We start from the raw sequence: 18254 nt of genomic DNA on the forward strand, positions 1-18254 counted from the left end.
ATTCGATGCTGGAAATGGAAGAATTTCGGAAAATTCCTCATGCACAAGTAGAAGAATTGGTCATTCTTTTTTTTTTTTTTTCTTTTTAAAGTTTATTTTGAGAGTGTGTGAGCCGGGGAAGGGCAGAGAAAGAGAATCCAAGCAGGCTGTGCTGATAGCACAGACGTGGGGCTCGAACTCGCAAACCGTAAAGTCATGACCTGAGCCGAAACCAAGAGTTGGACGTTTAACCAGCTGAGCCACCAGGTGTCCCGGAACCGGTCATTCTTGATCCTGCGGTGACACAGTAGAGCACCGCCTTTGTGTCTGAGTAGATCAATGGTAGGGACCCTGTCACTCAGAATAGTACTCTCGCGGTTTTTCCGTAGAGGACCTCGGACACGGGAGTCTGTTTTCGCAAATATTGAAGACTCTTTCCGTGTCCATTAAGACTAAATGTGCTCCGTGGTATCTGAAACGACGGCTTAGCATTTTAAAAATCCCTCAGACCTGCATCCTGGTATGTCAGCGATGACAGGGTTTGCTATGGCAGGGAGCTTCTAACGTGAGTGCCCTTGCGCGCTGTCAACACAGGGTCCAGAGCAGCAGGCCGTGGACACCGCTGGCTTCTGTCAGTCCGGAAGAACACACCACAGAGCCACAGCCCACGCCTGTGTTCTCCGTGTGCAGTGTACGCGTTGGTGACCTCAGATGCAGTACTAAGGCTGACCCACACAGGATAGGGCATGGAGCCGTGGCGCCCACTCCAGCAGCCTCCAGCAGCAGTGTAGACGGGTTCCATGCTCACTGCCACTTGCTTGAAAAAGTGTCTCCTAACAGATTTGCTTTGTCGTGTAGGATCTGTGTTCACATAATTTGAAGTAGGTATGACTTCTGTTTCGATGTAGCTGACAGATTTAATAAAAACAGGTGTTTAATAGCAGTTTGTGGTACTTTTTAATCTATTCACTAAATTGTGAGGTGACGACTTTTGTCAAGTAAGCGTCCACAGTGATAATACCAAATGACGGCTTGTACCCTCCCTGGAACCACAATACTTTATTCCAAATGAGCGGTCCGTCCTGGAAGGGTGGTTCCTCTCACAAGTTCATCAGAAGGGCCGTGTATTGGAAGCCGCATTCTCTAGTTTGATGGCCCGACCAGCCCGACCCCACGGGTCATGGCACCCATCCATGACACTTCAGGGAGGACCACCTCCTCCAACGTCACCTTCTGCTGTTTAAACATGAAGTCAAGTTCACAGTGACTTTTGGGAAACTGTCCACTATGACCTTGTGGTAGGACCACCCATCTTTGAGGGAGGCGCTGCGCAGGGCATGGGGCGGGGTGGGGGGCAGAGCGGAGCAGTGGACTTACCTTATTTTCATAACCAGTGAGTATGAAATATCTCAGTTCTCACACTTTGAACAGTACAGTTGTGAAAAATAAGGTATGTTGCTAGGAGCTTCTAGACATTTTTGTGAATTCTCCTGTGTGTAAAAGTATCTCCCGACACAGTTCTGAGCTTGCTTGAGACAAAAAAGGGTTTTGGATAGGAGTCCTAAAATAGCTCATCTTTGGAAACACCGCTTTCCCTCGTAGGGGTCCTCCGCACCACAGGGGTCGGCAGAGCCCTCGACCCCATCTGACCCCTTCAGAAGCGACTAGGCTCCTGCACATGAGTAGGGCACGAAGGAAGCCCATGTGATTTCAAGGTTGCTTTAGCATGTTTTAAATGTGTAATAAAAGCAAATTCTAATTTGTTTAAATTAATGTGGAATAAAAGCACATTCTGATTTGATTAATAATTTCATGTTCTTACAGCATCCAGGTTTTCTCGGTCAGTGAATGTTTGCTTGAGTTTTCACTCTCCGTCGTGGTGAGAGGCCCACAGGAAAGTTCTGCCCTCATAGCATTGGTAGCTCCCCTCCAAGGCGGGACCCCCTCCCTGGGCGAGACCCCGCCAGCACCAGCAGCCTTCCAGAACTCCACCTTTGTCAATGTGAAAATCAAGCCTGCCGGCCGCGCCCCAGGGCTCCCTGGTGCCATGCTCACCCGGCCCTCCGGGCAGCCCTCTGCACTAACCTGCCTGCACACGTGCATGTTTGAGGTCAAATAAGCCAAGGTTTGGTTTTGTTAGCTGGTCACTATAGGTGACTGCTTTTGAAGTCTCTGTCTACGGTGTAAGAGGATCTCGCTTTGAAGCCAATGGTGGATGGGCTGAGGTGGGGTGGGGAGGCACCAGGGGTCCTGGCCAAGTCCCTTAGGTGCCCGCATTCCATAAGCCCACTTAGCCACAGTCAGGAGTAATGGTAGCATGAGAGCTAGACGCCCATTTGTAAACCTGAGGTAAATTTCAATTATAAATAGCTTCTAAACTGGTTCGATTTCTTACATACAACTCTGCTTTAAAGATACCTTCAAAAGTTGCCATTCAGTAGTTGACTGATTTCCCGTAGAAAAACATTAGAAATAACCCTTTCAGACTTGAAGGTCTCTTGAAAACAGAATTCCTGTATTGCAAAACGTGGGATGGGGCATGCCTCGTCAGCCCTCTTAGGACTCGGCCACGCTTTGGCCTCTGCCCAGTTCCAAGCAAACCCTGTTTTAAGAAGAAAAATAGTAGTAGTTACTGTTGTGGTATGAGTCTAGAAAACCAATATAAAATCCTTGTTAATAAAAAATTCAGGGAAGTAGAAAACAGTATGATGAGTACATGATCCAGTTTTTTTAACGAACGATTAAGTGAGGAGTGCGACCTTAAAGCACACTTCTGTTTTTCAGATTCGTTAGCACCAGGTGGGTACCTTCCGTCTAAGCTCCGCAATCTGCCTTCCGTTAATGTGCGCACAGAAGCGCCCTACTCAGGGTGTGCCTTTTGCTTCGCAGGCCTTGTGCTGCTTATTCTCATCACAGTTGCATCTTGTCTAGAACCGAGAAAAAACCCCAGAAACTCAGAGCCCTGGGGTGTCCGAACCACCTGTGGTTGGTCTCTGAAATCGGGTCGACCGGCCACCAGCCTGTGTTCGTTTCGCTTTCTGTCATATTGAGAATTGCACCTGATAGAGGCTTTGTTTACATGCCTCCCAGAAGGTGCCCGGTGGTAGCGTTAGGCTAATGTTGGCTAAAGCACGGTAAGAACTGTGGTGTCTGGCCGATGTGGCGGCCCTTTCTCATTTCTTGCTCCATCCCCCGCCCCATTCAATTCCAGGCCTTTCCGTGGACAGTCCTCAGCCTTCTCCCTCCACCCAGAAGAGCCCGCTGAGCCTGAGCCCTGCATCTCAGGTGACTCTGGGCCCAGCTGAACAGGGCTTGTTCCCCCTCCTGAGCCCTGTCCTTAGCGACGCTGGCGGAGCCAGGATGGACGGCGAGGAGGAGCCAAAACACAAGGTGGGCGCCGCCCCAGCAAGAGGCTGGCTGCTGGTGGGCCTGGTTTGCAGGGAAGCCTGGGGGGCCCAGGGCGAGCTCTGTCCCAGGGGGCTGGCTCGCCCAGTGAAATCTGTCCCTAGAGCTGCACGTCACTGGGGACTCTTCGGCCACCTTTGCGCACAGGCAGGCTTCCTTATTCATTTAATGGCCGTTCCTGGCACCTGTGGGTTTCAAGTGGGGATGTGGTGGGAATGGTAGGGCCTTGGGGGACTTCTCAGCCTCCTGCCCTCCCTCCCTTGTTGGGCACTCTCTCCAACGATCGGGTAATTGGGAGGGTGACCAGGAACCCCCATCTTTTTGGTCTCGTGGATGAGTGGGTTCTGAAGGAGTGACCGGGTGGGGTGGGGTCCACACGAGGGGGCGTGATAGCACAGGAGGAGGGTTGTGTGGGGTTTGCGGTGGAAAGTTGAGGGGATGCCCACAGGTTTCTCTTTGCTCTCAGGGACAGGAGGCCGGCAGATCGGAGAGCCCCAACTCGAGGATGAGGCATTGGCCAGAGGCAGTGGCACCTGTTGCGTGGCCACCCCCACCCTCCTGGCCTGTGCCCCCGCCCCACAACCCGAGCAGCAGCATAGACCAGGTGGTCCTGGCCAGGCAGCTCTGTGGGCGGGCACACAAGGGAGGACAAAGGGGCCAGGCAGCTGGAGGCTTGGGGAAGAGAGTGGTTGAAATAACGGGCGGTGGACTGTGGTGGCCCAGAGGGCACCTGTCCCCCTGTTTAGGGTCCTCGAGGAGCAAGCTGGAAGGAAGCAAGGCTCAACTGGGCTGCCAGCAGGTGGGACCCTGCCTCACAGGTGCCTGTCACGTGGGAGGGCTGTCTTGGAGAACACCTTGTCAGGCCGTGGGTTTCATCCTGAAGTTGTTCCGAGGGATGCCATGCGTGGGATGCGGGAGATTCCTCGAGAAGTGGGGTCGACCGGTCGGAGGCCTGGCGAGGCCTCAGCACACACTCCCTCCCGGGGCCCCTGTCAGAGAGAGCAGGTCCTGAACCGGAAGACGGGGTGTGCCGTTGGGCGCCTGGCAAGGGCAGGGATCCCAGGACCCCGGCCCCGGGGGCAGGGCTCACAGTCCCCGCCCCTCAGGCCTCTGTTCACATCGGGCTGCCTGGCAGAGGTCACTCTGGTCCCTCGAACCCGGTTTGGCAGCAAGACTGTTGGCTTGGGGTGTTTTTATTTATTGATTTTGCAAACCTAACAATTATCTGTTTAGCTCACTGTTGCTTTGGTGCATAAACAGAATGGCTGGAAAGCTGCATAAAAAACTAAATTTTGTTTTGTTACTCTTCCGCACTACAAAAATAGTCATCCTTTAGGTGGTTCTGTAGGGAGACTTGCGAGGGTCACCGGCCGGATTCCCAGTGGGTGGCCGTGGCCTTCCCAACCAGACCAGGCCTCAGAGATGGAACCTGGGAGCCCCACCACAGGCTCACAGAGCCATGTCTGGGCCCTGCACCTGGGGATCCCAGGCCCTGCCCCACAGCTCCCCTGCCTCCTCTCCTGTCCCTGGGCACTTTCCTCAGTGCTGCCCACAGCCAGCCCACAGGCTGGCGCTAAGACACATGGGCCACAGACCCAAGAGGACTCCCTGGCAGGGCCTCAGCAGTGGCTAACCGCTGGGAGGGGCTTCTGCGTTTACCTCTGACTGCCGGACTCCCCCTCCGTGGGGAGCAACCCGCCCACTTGTTTCCCGGCGTCCCTCCTCCCCAGTGTGTCCCACTTAACTGGCTGTTTCTCCCCCTTTCCAATAGAAATCCTTGAGGACTGACAGTATTCGGGAGGGACGAAGACTGAGGTGCTTTGTGGGGCACTCCCTGCCTGGGGCTCTTGGGCTGCTTCCTGTGAGGACAGGTGGCAGGGCTGGGCAGAAAGTACACTCCTCCCGGGGTGGTGCCGTCCCAGCCCCACCGATCTGCAGCCAGGCCGGCCGGGCTTTTGCTCCCCTGGGAGTTTCCCTAAGAGGTTTTTCACCGCATTGGAAACCTGCGGACCACCCTCGGTACACAGGCAGGCTGTCCGTCAGCCGCTCCTGACTGCCACACCCCTGTGTCCCGTCACCAACTGGTGGCGCCTGTGACGTGATGGTGAGCTAATCAGTGACACTGCCGTGGCTGTGTTTCTGAGCATTTCTCTGTGGGTACTTTCATCCCCCACGGAAGAGGAGTCGGTCTGGAACCTCAGGGTGACCCTGCTTCTGCAGGATCGCACTCAGGGCTAAGGCACTGCTTGGGACCCCACGCAAAGGAAATGTGGGTAGGAAGCCAGCTTGCCTGCCCTGGATCCCCCACCCAGAACCCCCGGGCCGACAGCGTGCAGGTGGAGGTGTCCAGGATCAGGGACACTTGGCCGCATGGGGGTGGGCAGAGGCTGCAGACCGGGAACGTGGGCCTCCTCCTCGGCTCTGGCCCCCGAGAGCTTGCTGGGCACTTCGAGCTCAGGTGGAGATGGGGTGTGTCAAAGAGACTGGACTGAATCAGGATTTGGAAAGTCATGTTTCAATAGCACAAAGCCCAGAAAGAATTGAAGAGCCACAAAGGTTGCCACTCTGCAGGGAGGGGGTCTGGAGCTCTAGGAACAAGGGGTGGGCACTCCAAGGAGATGCTGCTGGGACCCCGGTGTTGTGTGACCGCAGAGCAGGCTCACCGGGGCTGCTGGGACAGAGCAGCTGTTGACTATTTGGAAAGAGTGGGCCGCGGGGAGTAGTCCCTGTGGGTGGAGAGGTCACGGCCAAATCGGTGGTCTCCGGGGCACACAGGAGGCATGAGACTGTGTTGCCACCGTGGGAACATGGCAACCTCTGGTCAACTTCACCTGGGGGCAGGGGCACAGGGAGGAGAGGGGCCCCCAAATAGCAGCCTCTAGCCCAGCCTCCCCTGTCAGCTTCTCGCCGGTGTCGAAAGCCCTTCCCAGACTCGTGCAAACCCGACTCCTCACCTTCCTCCCCAAACCTGTCACCTCGGGGATGGCAGCTTTGTCCCTGGGCCTGGACCCAAAATTACAGTCAGCTTTGTCTCCTCTGTCCCTTGGACCTCCACCCACACCAGAACGTGACCAGGAGACTCTTTCCGGGTCCTGCTGCTCCCCTCCCCACTACGGACGGAGGCTTCTGCCAGGCCCCAGCCCCCCCATGCTGCTCTTGGCGCGGCATCCGAGCCCCTCCCAATGAGCTCCAGTAGGCCCCAGAGACGCCCTGCTTCCCCCACCAGTAACCAGCTCACCTGTCTCTTGCCCGTCCCCCCCCATCCTTGACCTCCAGCTGGTCTCCCACTACCCGACCCCCTGTCTCTGCCGGCAGGGGCTGCGGCCGCCCCACACCTCCGGCCTCCACCCTCCCCGCTCTGCCCTTCCTCCCACTGCTGTCGCTCCAGCGCAGGGGCCTCTACTCCTGGGGGAGTCCCCGGTGCCTGTGTGCCGTTGGTATGTGCTCTGTAGGTGTTTGCTTGGTGGCCTCAGGGACAGCCAGCCCTAGAGAAGTCCTCGGCCGGGTGGGGGAGCTACAGGGGAGCGTGCAGGGATAGAACAGAGCAGGGTGTCAGCCAGGTGGGACAGGACGGAGGAGGGACCTTCGAGCCGGACCTTGACAGAGGCAGCTACCTGAGGCGCTCATGGCGTGGAGGAGCCCCGCAGGGCTGAGCAGGGCCACCCACGTGGGGCATGCGGCCTGTCCCTTGCTGGCCTGCCGAGAGCTGGGTGTGGTGTGGCCCAGGTTCCCAGGGGGCCTGCGGCAGCCCTTCCTGCTCCCGAGGGTCGGGTCCCCTCCCTGCTGATTTGGCTGCCGGCGCCCTAGAGTCAGGCAGAGGCCGTGACGACGGAGAATTCGGAGCTCCCAGGGCGGGGTCATCTCTGGCCCTGCACTCAAAGCGTGTTAGCCGGCCTGGTGCTCTGACGTTGGGCACAGTTAGAATGTTTGGCAACTTTAATGACTTTTTTGTGAGTTCAGCTTAATCGTTTCTAGTCACATACATGCGTGTATATGGACACATGTATCTGTTAACCAGCTACACCCCTGGCAGCGACACCAGAACAATAATTTCATTACAAAACCAGTATTGAGCTTCAGAACATGTTGATGTTTGAACAGTGATTTTTTTTTTCTCCCTCTAAAAAAATAACATAAAATGGGGAAAACATGTGAAGGAGATCCATCTGGGCTTATGTTTGGACTCACAAGTAAATCCCTTCAGGAATTACAGATGAAAAGCGCACAGTGATGTCAGCTTGGGCAGAAGAAAGTGAGAGCTGTGAGCGTGGGCGACGTGGCCGACAGACACACGCTCACACTGTCTGTGCCTCTTGCAGAGCATGGCAGCAGATGAGGCCTATTTCATAGCGAAGGAGATTCTCGCTACAGAACGAACATACCTGAAGGATTTAGAAGTTCTCACTGTGGTATGAAACCTAAATCCTTTGTTACTTTGTCTTCTTTAATATAATCGACACCAGAAATAGAGCATCTGTCCTGAGAAGTAGCTCTTGGCCACCATGAGATGTACATGTTTATCTTCTATTAAACATGTTTGCCTTCAAGCCTGTCTAAGAATAGAGTCAGAATAGTGAGTCCAAGTTTTTTTGTAAAACTAGTATCCACTTGAAGCTTTTCACCCAGAACTGTTTTCGTATGTTGTGAAAACTGGGTGATCAGCCAAGAGGATAGCTGTAGCACTGATTTGAACGATGGGGAATCTGGGATCGGTGCCGTGTGTCCTATGGCTACAGACCATCGGGGGTGAGGTTCCTCGGTCACCCTGAGCTCTTCCTGCAGTGGTTCCGCAGTGCGGTGGTCAAGGAGGACGCCATGCCTGCAGATCTGATGACCCTGCTCTTCTCCAACATAGACCCCATCTACGAGTTCCACAGAGGCTTCCTGCGTGAGGTGGAGCAGAGGCTGGCACTCTGGTAACACCCTGCACAATTGGCGGCCCCTGCCCTGGACCCCCACACGGCCAGCTCCGCCGACGTAGCTATATCACTGCCCTCAGGAAATTCCCAGCGTCAGAAACTAACTCACAAGAACCATTGTTTGGTCGAAGCATATTTTTAGAACTTGTGGGAGGGGTAGACCTGTAACAGCAGCCACTTTCATTCTTCCTTTTCCGTAAGAGAGAATGAAGTCAAGGTAGATCCGCTTTTTTGCCTCATTACCGTCTTCTGTCATATACGGGCCTCCCACCTTGAAGCATCTCACTGCCATTCTAAGACTAGGACAGCCAGGCACACTAGCGTCAAAGTACAGCTCGCAAGTTTTAACAAGGTTTTGACCATATTTGTCCATCTCTGTCCACTCCAGGGAAGGGTCTTCCAGTGCCCATTCCACAGGTGGCCATCAACGAATCGGGGACATCCTGCTCAGGAACATGCATCAGTTAAAGGTACCACGTGTTGGTGTGATAACTCCATACGTAGCAAATGACAGTGCGCCCTCAGCGTTGCCCTCAGAGCAGCATTCCCTCAGAGCAGTTATCTCCTCAACACAGCTTTCCCCTCGGGGAAGCTTTCCCCTCAGGACAGCGTTCACATCAGGACAGTTTTGTAGGCAGGACATGTTTCTCCCCGGGGCAGTTTTCCCCTCAAGACAGCATTCCACTCAGGACAGCGTTCCCTTCAGTTCTCTTCAGGACAGTGTTCATCCAAGAATAGCTCCCCTCAGGATAGCGTACCCCTAAGGATTTGCCCCAGGGCCGTTTTCCCCACAAGACAGCATTCACCTGAGAACACTGTTCACCTCAGGATACGATTCCCCTAGAACATGGTTCACCCCAGGTCAGTATTCCACTCAGGACAGATTTCCCTTCAGGTGAGTTTTCTCCTCAGGACAGCATTCACCTCAGCACAGTTTTCCTCTCAGGACAGACTCCCTTAGAATAGCTTTCCCTTAGGACTGCATTAGCCACAGAGCAGCATTCTCCTGTAAAGAGCGTATGCCTCATGACAGTGTTCCCCTCAGGACAGCATTCGCCTGAGGCAGTTTTCCCCTCAGGATTGTGTTCCCATCAGGACAGTGTTTGCCCCAGGGCAATTTTCCCCTCAGGACTGGACTGCATTCCCCTCAGGACAGCCTTCCCCTCAGGACTGGACAGTGTTACCCTCAGGATAGCCTTTCCCTCAGGACAGCCTTCCCCCTCAGCACTGTACTGCATTCCCCTCAGGACAGCTTTACCCTCAGGACTGGACTGCATTCCCCTCAGGACTGGACTGCATTCCTCTCAGGACGGCATTCCCCTCAGGACTGGACAGTGTTTCCCTCAGGACAGTCTTCCCCTCAGGACTGGACTGCATTCCTCTCAGGACGGCATTCCCTTCAGGACTGGACAGTGTTCCCCTCAGGACAGCGTTCCCCTCAGGACTGGACTGCATTCCCCTCAGGACAGCGTTCCACTCAGGACTGGACCATGTTCCCCTCAGGATAGCCTTTCCCTCAGGCCTGAACTGCATTCCCCTCAGGACGGCGTTCCCCTCAGGACTGGACAGTGTTCCCCTCAGGACAGCGTGCCCCTCAGGACATTCTTCCCCTCAGACCTGGACTGCATTCCCCTCAGAAGAGTGTTCCCTTCAGAACTGGACAGTGTTCCCCTCAGGACAGCCTTCCCCTCAGGACAGCATTCCCCTCAGGACTGGACTCCATTCCCCTCAAGACATCCTTCCTCTCAGAACCAGACTGCATTCCCCTCAGGACAGTCTTCCCCTCAGGACTGGACTGCATTCCTCTCAGGACAGCGTTCCCCTCAGGGCTGGACAGTGTTCTCCTCAGGACAGCCTTCCCCTCAGGACAGCCTTCCTCTCAGGACAGCCTTCCCCTCAGGACCAGACTGCATTCCCCTCAGGACAGTGTTCACCTCAGAACAGTTTTCCCCTCAGGATAGTGTTTGCCTCAGGACAGAATTCACCTCAGGTCATTTATCCCCTCAGGACAGCTCTTTCCAGGGGAGTTTTCTCCTCAGGATAGTGTTCACCTCAGAGTTTTCCCTCAGAAAGCATTCACCTCAGGACAGTTTTCCCCTCAGGTCATTTTTCCCCTCACAGCAGTGTTCCCCTCAGGGCAGCATTTTGCTCAGGACAAAGTTTTCTTCATAGTAGCCTTTCCTTCTGGGCAGTTTTCACCTTAGAATGACACAAAAGTCAGGATGAAATTCCCTTCAGATCAGGGTTCTCAGGTCACCATTCCCTTCAGGATAGCTTTTCCCTCAGGGCTGCAAAACCTCGGGATGCCTGGGTTGCCCAGTCAGTTATAAGTCAACTCTTGGTTTCAGCTCAGGTCATGATCTTGAGGTTTCATGAGTTCGAGCACCGGGTCAGGCTCTGTGCTGGCAGCACAAAGCCTTCTTGGGATTCTGTCCCTCTCTGTCCCTCCCCCACTCGCCCTGTTTCTGTCTCTCTCAAAATAAATACACTTAAAATTTTTTTTTACTTCATTTTTTGAAAAGTTTTTTTTAATGTTTGTTTATTTTTGAGAGAGAGAAAGAGAGAGCAAGCACGAGTGGGGAGGGGCAGAGAGAGAGAGAGGGAGACACAGAAGCAGGCTCCAGACTCCAGGCTGTCAGCACAGAGCCTGACACGGGGCTTGAAGTCACGAACCGCGAGATCATGACCTGAATGAAAGACGCTCAACCGACTGAGCCACCCAGGTGCCCCTAAAAATTTTTTTGAAAAAAGACTGCAGACCCTAAAGACAGGGTCCCCTTAGTGCAGTTTCCTCTTCAGGACATCAGGACATCATTCTCCTCAGACACCCTTCCCCTAAGGACAGCATTTCCCTTAGAGCAGTGTTCCCTCAGGACAGCATGAGAGGGAATAGCGTGCTGAGGGCTGGCGCTCCTGATGCCTGCTGATCACAGTTGACCCGTATAGTTGTCGCTGTCCTTGCTGAGCTCACCAGCTGCAGTAGGATGTGCAGGACGTGTCTAGGCTGGCAGTGGGTCTTTGCACACAGGTCTGCTGGCTTATAGTTCAGGTTTTCTCCCTCAGACGTGTTAGAGCTCCCTGAAGGGAATGTGCCAAGGAAAGTACGGAGCGACTCTGGGGAGCCGAGGTCAGCGACGTGGCAGAAGCAGCATGTCTTCTCATTAGGACCAGTTGTCACCGGTGTGGAAAACAACGGGGCCAGCCGTGCTTTCGCTGTTCAGGGGTCTCACTCTGGCTAAACACACCTGGGACAGGTGCCCCACCCACATGCTCATCCTGGAGCAGCCCTGCGGCATCCTGCCCGGGGACTCAAACCCACTGCTCTGGGCTTCCGAGCCCTCATGGCCTCTCGCTGGGCTGGCCGCCGCCTCCATCCCAGGCCTGTCCTGCCTTCCAGCCAGTCCAGCCAGACTCCTGACATATTGTAGGCCCCACTCCTAGAAGCCTGGGGGGCCCACAGATCCCTCAGTTCTGTCTTCAGAGAGCCCTGCTCGGAGCCCCTTCTGAGACTTGTTTGGTTTTCTGAGCCAGGTAGCAAATTCGTCATTCCTATCCCAAAAGCACTTGCACAAATTTAAAATCAAAATACGCACGAGTCTGCTTGAGGTTATCGTACCACAGACGTTATGTGTAACATTAGTAAAACGAACTGATTTAATATTGAAACCTTCTAGAAGGTAGAGAGGGACTGGCTGGGATTATCTGTATAATACTCAGAATCCATACACGTGTGCTTTGATTTGTGCTGTAAGAATATTAGGAGTGATCATTCCCACTCCAACAAGTGGCTCGAACACCCGCTCTGCTCTGCACGTGGCTGGGACCTACGGCCTCTGCGGGGCTGAGGGCAGAGGGGAGCTTGGTCTGTTTCCCTGCCGCCCAGCACCACTGTGTCGCGTGACGCAGGTTACGGCCCTCTCAGCCCCAGCCCTTCATCTGTAAAGTGGGGCTAACACCCCGTGTCCCCTCACCACACGTGGTGGTGACCCTGTGGCTGAGCCCCGCGCTCCCGTCCGAGTGCCGTCTGGTCGCACGCGCACCGGCCGTCCTTTTCTGTCTTGCCCCACTGAGATTTCCGGCTGACCAGGCTGTCCCCGCGGGCCCCCCTCTCCCGGCCTCCCAACCTAAGGCCCTCCCTTTTATGCCCCAACAGGAGTTCACCAGCTACTTCCAAAGGCACGATGAAGTCCTGACGGAACTGGAAAAGGCCGCCAAACGCTTTAAGAAGCTGGAGACGGTGTACAAAGAGTTTGAGCTCCAGAAAGTCTGCTACTTGCCCCTGAATGCGTTCCTGCTGAAGCCCATCCAGCGGCTGGTGCACTACCGCCTGCTGCTGAGCCGGCTGTGCGGCCGCTGTGAGCCCGGGCACCGTGACTACGCGGACTGCCGTGGTGAGTGTGGGCCGGACCGGCGGGAGCCGGTGTGGCCCAGAGCCGGCGTGGACGGGTGCCAGAGGCCCGGCTACGGGGCAGCATGCTGGCTTTCTTACTGGGAACTGGGGAGTGCGTGGGAGCCTGGGAGGGCTGGTCTGGCCGCAGTCCCCTCCCCACCCCCCCCCACCCCCCCGCCCAGCTGCCGGAGAGGTGGGTGCCCGTCCTTTAGCTCTGCCACTCCAGGGCAGGGCTCTTCTCTGCACGTCTGCGCAGTGTAGGGAAGGACTCCGATCGCCTCGCCAAGTCACGGTGGCCTTCTGCTGTGAGGGGTTCCCCCCCCCCCCACCCAAGTCCACTGCCGGTAGAGAGCAGCAGAAAGCTGACCCTTTCTGGCCTTGAAGCCTTGGCTCTAAAAGTCAAGCATTTGAGCCAGCATGGCCCATCAGAAGCTTCTGATATTAATGAGCTTGGTCATTTTTATTTGTGTTAAAGGGGCAAAGGAGCATAAACCCAGAGCTTTTAAGCCTACAGACGACCTCTAGTTGTGCGCTTCTGGTGCCAGCCTTTGTGCGAGTCCCCTACTGTCATTGGAAGATGAAAGATTATTTAGCTGGTCCCCACCTAGTCCTGAAGGGAGTAAATAAGATACTTTCTAATGTGTCATAGGACACTGACATCTCCCTTCCTCTTCATTCCAAAAGCAAGGGCTTTCTGCTCGATAAAAGGACAAAATTGTGGGAAATCCTCGCAAGCACATTTAGGGTGATACAAGTACAGAGCGTTTATAAAAGTCCGTTGGCCGTGGGGTGGGCGGTGCCGGCAGGGGAGGCCCGGGCTCCAGGACACGGCAGGGAGGCCAGTGCAAGTGGAGAGGGCGGGGCCCGCTGGCTACCACCGGCTTCCCACTTGGTGGAACCCATCCCCGGGCTGATGCATGGGAGGGCTGGGGTTCTGCTGATGCAAAAACCCAGCAAGGTTGCGTGTCTGAACGTGCTGTGTAAATTGTTAACATGACACAGTGTTGATAACCCGACAGCCTGGATGGGTTTGCCTCAGAGCCTGGCCATCTCTAGAGCACCGGGAAAGCCATGGACGAAACACATGCTTAGCTGACAGCAGCGGTCAGGGCCCCTTCCCACCTGTTCCCCGACCTGCAGGGCTTCCTTGAACCTGTTGGGCAAAAGGGGATCCCTTTAGGTTGAGGCTTGCGTTGTGTTTTTTTGTTATTTTGTTAATGTTTATTTATTTTTGAGAGAGAGAGAGACACACACACAGAGTGTGAGCAGGAGAGGATCAGAGACAGGGAGGCACAGAATGCAAAGCAGGCTCCAGGCTCTGAACTGTCAGCACAGAGCCCGACGCGGGGCTCGAACTCACAGACCTCGAGATCATGACCTGAGCCGATGTCAGGCGTTTAACCGACCGAGCCACCCGGGGAGCCCCTTGTGTTGTTATTTTATCTTTCATTCAGTAAGGGTTTCCTGAGGGCGCTGCCTGGCACTGGCTCGGGGCCACACGTGTGTGTCTGATCCCTCGACATCACTGTGATTCTGTGGAGACTCAGGCACAGGTGGGCCTGGGGACATCAGTTTGGCAGTAGGTCAGACACGTGTCCCCAGCTTCCACAGCCAACAAAGGTGCAGCGCGAGCCCACGTTCCGGCCCTGTGCTCCATGCACACAAGGCGTCTGAGAGCGAGGGACACCGGCGAGGCAGCCCGCGGTGCACCGGCAGAGCAAAGCAAGCATCCGTGTGCCCCCGCGTCCAGACTCAACGGGAGCCCTGCAGCACAGCAAGGCCGGATGCCGCAGGCGCTCAGGGGCGTGCACCGTCCCTGGGGCTCTCCCAGCGGTTCCTCCGGAGGAGCGGCTCATCAAAGCGCGTGCTTTCTTATCCGATTTGATCCTCTTAAAGCTGTGACGCAGGGGTGGGCACCCCGCTGGGAGCAACCGACCTGCAGGGGCGGAGCTGAGGGTGCAGACAGCTCCCGCTGTGCCTCTTGGGCGCACCAGGCAGTGGCCAGGCTGTCGGCGGAGGTTCTGGCGGGAGGGTGGAAGCTTCTCTGAGCCGTCCCCAAAAGGAAACAAAATGTGGCCACTCTGCTCCGGCCAAGCGGCTGCTCCCGGTGTGGCCTGGTCAGGGCTGCGTGGTGAAGGCCACCCTCCGTGGCTGCTTTTGTGCTTTGTCTGAATGAGTTTCCCCTCCTGATGATAAACCTTCATATCTGTACTGGAACTACAAGATTGGCAGGTGTTTCTCGATTCAAGGAGAAAAAGGACAAAGGTTTTGAAGATGCGAATTATTCACCTTTCAACTACAGTAGCTAGTTCTCCCTGAAAAACAAATACGGCTGTGCCCAGAACGGCAATTATTCACAAAGACCATTCTTCCTGTTTTCCAAGCCGGAGCGTTAGCTAGTCAGTGGTTTGGACGGAACAGGTCCAAATGTCGAGGCATCTGCAGGGACCGCCACGTGCTGTCCCTGGCAGCTGCAAACCATGGACGGCAGTCCCGTGAGGAGTTGGGAGTAGAATGTTCCTTGGGTTAAAACTGCCTTTTAAAATGCCAGTTCCTGTGGCAGAGGTGTGGGTGGAGGGTTCCTTCCATGCCCACCTTCCCCGGTGCCTGTACTGAGGGGTCTCTCCTCACAGATGCCCTCCAGGCCATCACAGAGGTGACCTCCACACTGCAGCACAGCCTTGCCCGGCTGGAAAACCTCCAGAAGCTGACAGAGCTGCAGCGGGACTTGGTCGGCATAGAGAATCTCATCACTCCCGGCAGGGTGAGTGACTTCGAGGAAGTTTTTTGAGATGGTCACCTAATTGTTTGGTTTTTATCCAGTGTAGTTCACAATACATTGTTGTGTTAGCTTCGTGTGTGCAATACAGTGATGGTTCTGTGCTCCTCACGGTGAGTGGGCTCTCAATCCCCCTCACCTGTTTTACCCATCTGCCCACCCACCTCCCCTCTGGGAACTACCAGTGTGTTCTCTATAGGTAAGAGTCTTTGCCGGGGGGCGGGGGGGGGGGGGTTGTCTCTTTTTTTTTTTTCATTTGTTTCTTAAATTCTACGTACGAGTGAGATCATATGGTATTTATCATTCTCTGACTTCTTTCGCTCAGCATGATATTCTCTAGATCCATCCACGTGTTTGCAAATGGCAAGATTTCATTCTTTTTTATGGCTGAGTAATACCCCATCTTATCTATACACCACGTCTTCTTTATCCATTCATCAGTCAGTGGACTTGGGTTGCTTTTATATCTGGGCTATCGTAGATGATGCGGTAGTGAACTTAGAAGTGCAGATATCTTTTCAAATAGTGTTTCCATATTCTTTGGGTAAATAACCATAGTGGAATTACTGGGTCGTAGGGGAGTTCTATTTTTAATTTTTTGAGGAACCTCCACACTGTTCTCCAGAGTGGCTGCACCAGTTTGCATTCCCACCAGCAGTGCACGAGGGTTCCCGTTTCTCCACATCCTCATCAACACCTATTGTTTCTTGTGTTTTTAAGTCATTCCAACAGGTGTGAGGTAATATCTTGTGGTTTCCATTTGCACTTCCCTAGTGATGAGTGACATTGAGCATCTTTTCATGTGTCTGTTGGCCATGAGGATGTCTTCTTTGGAGAAATTTCTGTTCATACCTTGGATTATTTTTTCGTGTTGAGTTGTGTAAGTTTTTATATATTTTCGATACTAATCCTTTCTCAGATATGTCATTTGCAAATATGTTCTCCCATTCAGTAGATTGCCTTTTTGTTTTGCTGTTTCCTTTGCTATGCAAAAACTTATTTGGATGTAGTCCTAATAGTTTAGTTTTGCTTATGTTTCCCTTGTCTCAAGAGAGATATCTAGAAAGATGTTGCTAAGGCCCATGTCAGAGAAATTATTCTGATGTTACCTCTTCTAGGATTTTTATGGTTTCAGGCCTCACATTTAGGTCTTTAGTCCATTTCAAACTTATTTTTGTGTATGGTGTGAGAAAGTAGTCCAGTTTTCCCGGCACTGTTTGTTGAAGAGACCGTCTTTTCCCCACTGTATATCCTTGCACCTTTTGTCAAAGGTTAATTGGCCATATGATCATGGGTTTATCTCTGGGCTCTATTCTGCTCCACTGCTCTATGTGTCTGTGTTTGTGCCGGTACCACACTGTTTTGATGACTGCCTCTTTGTAGTACCTCTTGACATCTGGGATTGTGATGCCTCCAGCCTTGTTCTTTTTCACTTCATTGCGTGTAATTGAGACCTGAGTCACATACTGCAGAATTCATCTTTCCAAAGTGTACAGTCCAGTGGTCTTTAGGGTGTCCACAAGGTTGTGCAATCAGCATCGCTAACTCTAGAACATTTTCATCCCCCGTGAAAGAAACCCTGCACCTGTTAGCCACTCCCCTCCCCCGTCCCCAATCCACGGCAGCTACTAATCCACTTTCCGTGCATTTGCCTCTTCTGGACGTTTCCTCTAAGTGGAATCACTGTGTGGCCTCTGCGTCTGGCTTCTTTCACTGAGCATCATGCTTTCGGGTTCATGTTGTAGCACGTCAGGGCCTCACTCACTTTTGTGGCTGTAAATTCTGTTCTCTGCATACAGCATGCTCTCTGTGTCCGTTCATCTGCTGGTGGACTCTCGGGCTGCTCCCCCTAATGGGGACCGTGAGCAACGCTGCTGTGAACGTCTGTCCCTGCCACACAGGTCCATCTGTGAACACGTTTCCAGTTCTCCTGGGTAGACACTTAGGGGTGGAACTGCTGGGTTGTATGGGAACTGGGTTTAACCTTTTGAGAGACTGCCAGCTTTCCAAAGTCTTTCAGAGTCACCGGACAGCTTTACGTTCCCACCAGGGGTGTGTGGGGATTCCGGTTTCTCTGTACCTTGTCCCTGTGAGTCTAGGCATCGGGCTGCTACACAGGGTGTCTCACCGTGGTTACGATTTGCGTTTCTCACACAGCGGATGCCAAGGCTTTTGTTGTGTGTTTGTCGGCCGTTTGTGTGCCTTCTTTGGTGAAATGCCACTTCAGATCCTTTTCTCCACCCGGGTTGTCTTTTTGCTGTTGAGTTGTGAGATTCTTTATCTGTTCTGGATACCAGACACTTACCAGAATAGGATTTGCAAATATGCCCTCCCATTTTGTGGGGTGTTTTTTCACTTTCTCAATGGTATCACAACACAGAAGGTGTTGGATTTTGTTTTTAGGGATTTCTTAACTTTTTAAATTTATTCTTTTTAATGTTTTTTAATGTTTATTTACTTTTGAGAGAGAGTGACTGTGAGTGGGGGAGGGGCAGAGAGAGGAAGACACAGAATCCAAATGGGGCTCCAAGCTCCAAGCTGTCAGCACAGAGCCCGACACAGGGCTCGAACTCACGGACTGTGAGATCACGACCTGAGTGGGAGTTGGATGCTTAACCGACTGAGCTACCCAGGCGCCCCCAGAGATTTTTGATTTTCACGAAATCCAATTTACCTATTCTCTCTTGGGTTGCTCGTGCTTTAGGTGTCACAGCTGAGACATCACTGCCCAGTCCACAGTGTGAAAATATACGTCTGTGTTTTCTTCTAGAAGCTTTCTGTG

General features: G+C 53.7%; 1 protein-coding gene across 8 annotated transcripts in view; it reads left to right on the top strand.

Annotated features, from left to right (window-relative positions):
* The window catches only part of FARP2 (FERM, ARH/RhoGEF and pleckstrin domain protein 2), a 105625-nt gene that overhangs the window by 76789 nt on the left and 10582 nt on the right, over nucleotides 1-18254 (top strand). For all 8 annotated transcript variants that reach the window (XR_015255680.1, XM_086720208.1, XM_086720211.1 and 5 more), the window contains exons 14-19: nucleotides 3191-3369; nucleotides 7704-7793; nucleotides 8167-8300; nucleotides 8692-8773; nucleotides 12457-12694; nucleotides 15327-15457. Coding sequence is in view for 7 of the 8 variants with exons in the window: in XM_086720208.1 (XP_086576334.1) it covers nucleotides 3191-3369; nucleotides 7704-7793; nucleotides 8167-8300; nucleotides 8692-8773; nucleotides 12457-12694; nucleotides 15327-15457 (854 nt within the window). In the remaining variant the exon portion in view is untranslated. The remainder of the gene's footprint in view (nucleotides 1-3190; nucleotides 3370-7703; nucleotides 7794-8166; nucleotides 8301-8691; nucleotides 8774-12456; nucleotides 12695-15326; nucleotides 15458-18254) is intronic.

Source organism: Puma concolor, chromosome C1, assembly GCF_028749965.1.
Source record: "Puma concolor isolate L17-30 chromosome C1, mPumCon1.1.hap2, whole genome shotgun sequence".
NCBI classification, from domain to species: domain Eukaryota; kingdom Metazoa; phylum Chordata; class Mammalia; order Carnivora; family Felidae; genus Puma; species Puma concolor.